Genomic DNA, 7,398 nt, shown 5'->3' with positions numbered 1-7,398 from the left:
AAGAGTAAGGGTATGGATTTGTACAGTGTATAGCCAAAGTTTGTCATCTCAAAACAAAAATTCCATAGTGCCACTATGAAAAAAAAAACATCAACAAAAATATTCAAAGCTTTCTTCTTTCTTTATTCATATGTCAAATTTTCAAGTCATAATGATTTTTTTTTTTTTACTTTTGTTTCTCAGAAATTAATTTACCAACGTCATAAACAACATATTTGTGTATACTATTTTAAAACAAGCAAAATTACAATAAACATTTAGAAATAAAACACAAAAATCGAATAATTAAAAATTTTTTTAAAACATACTATAAAAGTCAGGGTAAAAAAAAATATCATCCAAAACCCATTAACAAGGATTATCCATTTTCTAAATCTGTACAATTGCTATTGTGTCAATTTGAACCCTTCCAGATGTCTTGATGAATTTATGCAAATGTATCCTTCAGAAATAACATAAAACTACAAAACTATTTTCTATTACTGCTGTTATTGTACGGTTGTCTATTTGTCTAACATAGATTGCAGATTCAAATGAAGGCCTTTTAAGTCTTATGATGAGTCAAACTTAAATAAAGTTAATAATTTCAGTCTTATGAATAATATTTATATTTTTTATTTGAATCTTTCTTATATTTATATAAATTTTATTGATGACATGCCATCAATTTCTGAAAATGTTTATAACACAAAAATTATTTCTTAAGTCCTAGTCAATAAATAATTTCTTCAAGACAAATATTCAGCATCTATTTGCATCATTTCAAACAACGAAAACAACTTAAAAGCAAGAATATTAATACATGAAAGACAAAAAAAAAAGTTAATATCCTAAATTTTGATAACTTAAACATTTTACTGTAAAATTGTTTATACAAAAGTCACATGCATGCACACACACACACACACACACACATAAATCATCAGTAGCAGCACACTATCACCAGCATCACCAACACCATCATTATCATCATCCTTATTTAGTATCCAGTTTCATGCTGTTATGAGTCGGACAGTTCAACAGAATCTGCTGAATCAAAGGACTGTATTACATTGTAATATCCATTTTGATATGATTTCTATGGTTGAATGTCCTTCCTAATGCCAATGACTTTACCGGGTGTACTAAGTGCTTTTATATATTATTATTATTATTATTATTATTATTATTATTATTATTATTGATTTGACACAGGCTTGTTCTTATTGCTGGTAGCATTCATGTGGGTAGTGGGTTACTACTTGTTACCTTAAGTATCCACAAGCTTTCAATAGTGCTTCAAACCTACACTGATAATCTTTTCTGTCTCTAAGAAACAAACTGTAGAAGCTCTACAGGACAATCTCTTCCAATTTCCTTCAACCATTTGTCTACATCTTTACTCACAGTTTTCATATTCTGAATGCTTGCAATTTCAAACTTTAAGGGCTTTTATTTTGTTTTTCATACCCTTTCTTCACAATCCAGGAATCAAACAGACATGATGGATCAATTAGTAAGGAACTTCACTTTTCCCTCTCTATTTTCTAGCTTCTTATCCATTTGAATAGGAAAATCCCATAGAATTTTTTTATTTCTCTGACTCCAGTGTTCTTTTGACCTGATGATCATACCATGTACCTCTAGCTTCAAATCCTCATTTTTAGCAAAGCTTCCAGTATATAACTTTCACAACTCGGTCATGCTTCCTTTTCTTAAATTCTCTCTGAGCCAATTTGGGACATTCTATATTATTATTATTATTATTATTATTATTATTTTATGTTTGACTTTTGTTTTGCATTTGTACAAGTTGGATCCAAGTCTCACCCAGAGACCTCAAGAGACAACAAGTTAGAAGTTCATGTAGGTGTTATGCCTAGGGTACCATATATTTGGATTTGTACAGTTTTGTTCAAGTGAATGTTTAAGGAACCATAAGAAAATTATGTTTGCTTTAAAATTTGAGATCACATAGACAGTATTTTACGTAGGATATGGGCAGTTCCCATATTATTATTATTATTATTATTATTATTATTATTATTATTATTATTATTATTATTATTATTATTATTATCATCATTATTATTAAGAGGCAGCGAGCTGGCAGAATTGTTAGTGTGCCAGGTAATATGCTTAATGGTACTTGACCCATCGCTACATTCTGAGTTCAAATTCCACCAAGGTTGACTTTGCCTTTCATCTTTTCACACTGGGGTCAATGTAATTGACTACTCCCCTCCCCTAAATTTCAGGCCTTGTGCCTATAGTAGGAAGGATTATTATTATTGTTACTGTTGTTGTTATCATTTTTGTAGTACCAATACCAATGAACATCACTTCATAATTTGAAAATAAGGAAGGAACAAGGTTTTTGAGGTTCTGTAGTGCACATGACCCAACAATCTGCAACACTAACATCCGAAAACCAGCCAACCACCTCATCACCCATCTATAGGTAGATAGATGGTTGTAAATGCAAAGTCCTTCCCTGGTTAAGAACATGCAACCCGACATAGGTTAGTAGATAGTATCTTCAGACTTAGAGCTAGAACTACTCAGAGATACAACATGTCTGATGATGGAAGATATGGCTGCCTAAAAAATCTATTTGTAAATCACATTTCAAAGTTTGCACAATCCTCCTATACTCACTACTGAAACTTCTTGTCATAGAAAATACATGTAAAGAATAAACTGGTTGAGATGTGTCCAGGCTAGCAAACTATATTACAAACTATTCAACACATGTTTTCAAGAAGTGTTGAGTTCATTTCAGAACAGAGTGAACTGGCATGTCTAGTCTGCTGAACTTGAGAGTCAATCTCAGACATTTGAGACTGGATCACAAGTCCAGCAAACTAAACATTTAAACTACCACGAGGCCATACGTCACATTGAACATAACTAACTACTGTTCCTCAAATAAAAACTACATAGATACTTTCTTTTATAACTATTAATAGTACACTTCTTCAGCATGACTTGCTTTAAACTCTTTCAGTTCAAAACAAACTGAAACACTCAATATCGATTGTAATTTTAAGTAATTAATAATACTGTGTAAAAATACCGTTTTTTTTTTCTTTGGTCAGTAAGTTTTTATTTCCTATTTGCATTTATCTAGAAATCAAAGAAAATGACTACCATTCCCTTCAAACTTTGCCTTTGTGACTAGACTAGGACATCAATGTTTTGACATTGACCTATTTTCCATTACATTTCAAACAGGGTTGCTGAGTTGCTGAAGCAGAAATATCATAGCAAATATTCTGCTCAATACCACAGATTTGCTTGTCAGTTGCTTGATCTTAACCACTTGAACATGTCCCTTGGGGGTGACAATACATGCATCTCTGATCATGAGCAGGAGTAGTGGGGGAGCACCATGTGTTGAGAGGGATTCTTTGGGGTTTGAATAAATACAACAAAAGCAAAGTTTGAAAGAAATATTAGCCATATTTCATGCTTTCTAGGGACAAGCAAATAAGAAATAACAGTTGCCACCCAAGGACAAAAATTGTTACACAGTGTAATATATGTTTTAAGTATTTCCACTTTACTTAAACTAATATCTTGATCAAAGTCATGGATACCATTATGAGTTATATTTGAGTCATTTGTTAAGTTGTATTTCAAATATCAGCTTCATAAACCAATAAATTGTAAAAATTAATTTAGAAAATTTTTTAAATATTCTAAATCATAAAGACAGTCTATTTTTGTCAATGATATTGGGGAATAAAGGGGTTTGAAGTGTTACAGCTATTGTTTAAGAGACAGATGTCAGGGTTATCACATGCTAAAATTTCCAGTTACTTGCCTGTTTTAACTTGTCGCTCACTACCTGCAAGGTCAACAAGATTCAGCTTCCCAGCTCTTATGTGCTCTTCATCAGAATCTTTCTTGGTAATCATTTCGAGTTGAATAGTAAATATAGAATGACTACGCGAAGAATCTTTATTCATCAGTGTGGCCCCTGTAGTGCGGTTATGCCAGCCTTTTTCCATAATTTTTCTACAATCTTCAACATTTTGAACTGTATGATAGGATAAACCTACAAAATGAAAAATTATGATGATTAGTCTCTTTAATTTACAACAAAATTTTTATGAAACACATTTTCATCTTTCAACCTACCCAGCATGCAATGATGAAAACCTAATATTAGAATGTTTGGTTTTTAAAAAAATCTTAAAATCCTATTTTAATTATCTGTGCTTCTAATTTGTGAATTCATTATTAAAATGTAAAAAGCTTAAAAAGAAATTAACAGAATTTTAGTACAAATCTCAAATATTTGAAATTTTAATAGTCCATTAAAACAGTTGGTACAACACAATTATAGTAAATCACAGGATTGGCATAATTGGCAAAAAATTCAGCTGTTTACTCAATTTCATTTCAGAGCGATAGCCTCTATTATGGAATTTTATACTATGTACATTATACAGATTATATAGAAGCCATAAATACAGGTACCATATCTCATGGAACAAACGATTGTAAGTGGGAAGAAAATTTGAATGTCCTACTTTTTATGTCTGAAGGCATGTAAATTTTTATGTCTATTGTGACAGCAAAATAAAAGTTTGAGAGATTAATCATCATATCACTCTTCATTTTGAACAATTAATAATTCTGTTATTCAGACAGCTTCAGATCTAACTAAGCATTTTCTTTGGAGTCTTTTTTTTACCCATGCTCTCTGTTGTCAATGTGTATTCTTCCATACACTATTTCAATCTTTCAAATCATAGTCAGACATCATCTTAATTGAAAATAATTTCTTAATCCCATCTATTATTTTAATGCAAAACCAGCCTATTTGTTACACATTTAATAAAACATTCCTTTTCTCTGTTCCTTCTATTTGTTTTTACTTAGCCTCAAGTCCTCTCTGATCAAGCAAAACTATGATTGAAAGCATTCCAACTGTGACCATCCCATTTTTGGGGGAGGGGGTCAAATTTTATATCTAGGACTATATTGTCAAATTTGTCCTTCCTTCCCTTTTTAAGACTGTAGGATAAAATTTGAGGGAATTTTTTTTTTTTTTTTTTTTTTTTTTTTTTCGGTTGCAATCACCAGTACATTTGAGCAATGATATAGAGACTTCTGCACTGACTAAAAGTTCTTTCTGCAAAATGTGTCAGAAAAAATGGTTGGCTCATTGTATATTTACAAAAAATAGTACAGTTGAGTACTCAGAATTTCTGTGCATTATCCATGAATTAGTGAGTTAACTTTCACTCCTTTTCCACCAACTGAATGCAATCAATCCCCTACTGATTTTACTTCAATAACATTGTTGGGTTCTTTGACTGTTCTTTTTTTGTTTCTTTTTACCATGGATATTTCTTTTTTGATTTCTGCTTGAATCCCTAACTAACACATTACTCAAACAGTCTGGACTTCTCTTTCTCTTCTCACCACTAAATGAAACCTTGATACTACCATTACTGCCTTTGCACTCATTGTATTCTTTTTATTATTGTTTAAGTGAGGCAACTCACCTCGCATTTTCCCATTGCATAACAACCAAAAATTTCTGGCACTTCATATCAACTGACTAGTTAAATCCACACAGTTTTATGTTGGTCCCCAAGGATAGGCAGCAAAGAATTATGTTTCTCTCCTGATTTATCAAACATATAAAATTAATTGATACAATCTTCCTAGACAGTCTAGATCAGGGGTTCTCAATCAGTTTTTATCTATGGACCCCTTTGGTTACTATTTTATTCTTGTGGACTCCCATAGCCATTTGATGTTTAAAAGTTAGTTTTATAGACACTTCTTTCAAAATTCCTACTTTGTTTTTCACACATTAGCTTGTGTAGGTTGAACTATGTAAAACATTAGAGAAAGAAACCTAGCTTTTTCATGCAACACATACCAATACATACATCTAAAGGAAAACAATTTCAAGGGCCCTTAAAATACTATTATGGATCTCCAATTTACTATTTTGCAGTGTGGACCCCCAAGCATTTTATATGGACCCTGGTTGAGAACCACTGGTCTAGATAGTCCTCTTCTCCTCACACAGCCATATAAACACAGGTGCCTAGTGCAAAAGTACATCCATCCCCTACAACCAAACAATGTGATGTCTTTTCAACTGAGCAGCAGATTACTCTGTCAAATGTAATCCTAATTTATTTACATGATCATTTTGAATTAATCATGTCTGATTTTCAGCATCCGAGATTCTGATAATGTGATTGTTTATTTTTAGAATGACATTTTAGGGTAGTTGTGAGAAGCAGATATGCCTAGTTTGAACATAAAACAGGTAGAATATTTTGGCTGAATATGGCTGGTTGAAATTCTAAAGGGTTAAAATCCATTGCTCTATAACACAATTTGATTTTTTTTCAATGAGTTTTTACACAGTTCTATCTTCCAAATTTTCTTCTCAGCACTTTGATCAGTTGAAAGCTATGATTCTCTGCATCAAAACTAAGAGCACATAGAAAATCAAGTTTGAATAATGCACATTGAACATTAAGTATCAATAATAACAATAACAAAGATATTGAAATATTATCTTAACAAATATTTCAAAGATAACATTTCAATACCTGGTTTCCTATAAAATGCAAGCATGGGTGCATGTTTAAGAAGTTCACTTCTCAGCTCAGTTTAGCCCCATTGTGTGGCATCTTTCACTATAGCCCCCAGGCCAAACAAAACCTTGCAAATGGATTTGATAAGTAGAAACTGAAAGAAGTCCTTCACACACACACACACACACACAAATATACTTGATGCCTCAATTCATTTCCATACACACACACACACGCACACACAGATGTGTGTGTGTGTGTGTGCATGAAGACAACAGGCCTAGTGGTTAGGGTGTTGCCCTCACAATTACAAGATTGTGGTTCAGTTCACAGACCAGCAGTGCAGTGTATTTGTTCTCAAACAAAACACTTCATTTTACATTGTTCCAGTCCACTCAACTGTAAATGAGTAACACTGTATGGACTGGCATACTATTCAGGACATAATACTGACCAGCCTACCTAGCCAGCAGGGGTGGCATGGTTTAAAAGCTACAACAATGCAAACAGTGTATTGTAACCAGTGGTGTATAAAAATATCCAAATTGTATGCTCATATATATATATATATATATATATATATAACTCAGTAAACAGTGGGGTTGTGTTAACCGCACGTGGAGAAATAATAGAAAAACGAAAAATAATAATAAGGCAGAATGCTAAACTGGAAGCATATTTTAATAAAGATTTCTCTAACCGGCTTTCATTGCGAAGCAAATTTTCAAGAAGAGGGAGAATGAAAATGCTTTTTTACAAAGAAGTACAAAATGAAGAAAATAATATATAAAAATATTATATATAAAAAAATAAATATACCAATACATTATATTGTCTTTGAGCT

General features: G+C 32.0%; 1 protein-coding gene across 1 annotated transcript in view; it reads right to left on the bottom strand.

Moving 5' to 3' along the window:
• LOC106870492 (kinesin-like protein KIF17) overlaps nucleotides 1-7,398 on the bottom strand; it is an 805,609-nt gene that overhangs the window by 565,892 nt on the left and 232,319 nt on the right. The window contains exon 3 of the mRNA XM_052967819.1: nucleotides 3,806-4,039. Within this exon, the coding sequence (XP_052823779.1) occupies nucleotides 3,806-4,039 (234 nt within the window). The remainder of the gene's footprint in view (nucleotides 1-3,805; nucleotides 4,040-7,398) is intronic.

This window comes from Octopus bimaculoides, chromosome 5 (genome assembly GCF_001194135.2).
Source record: "Octopus bimaculoides isolate UCB-OBI-ISO-001 chromosome 5, ASM119413v2, whole genome shotgun sequence".
NCBI classification, from domain to species: Eukaryota; Metazoa; Mollusca; class Cephalopoda; order Octopoda; family Octopodidae; genus Octopus; species Octopus bimaculoides.
This window is presented reverse-complemented; position numbering and strand designations above follow the sequence as displayed.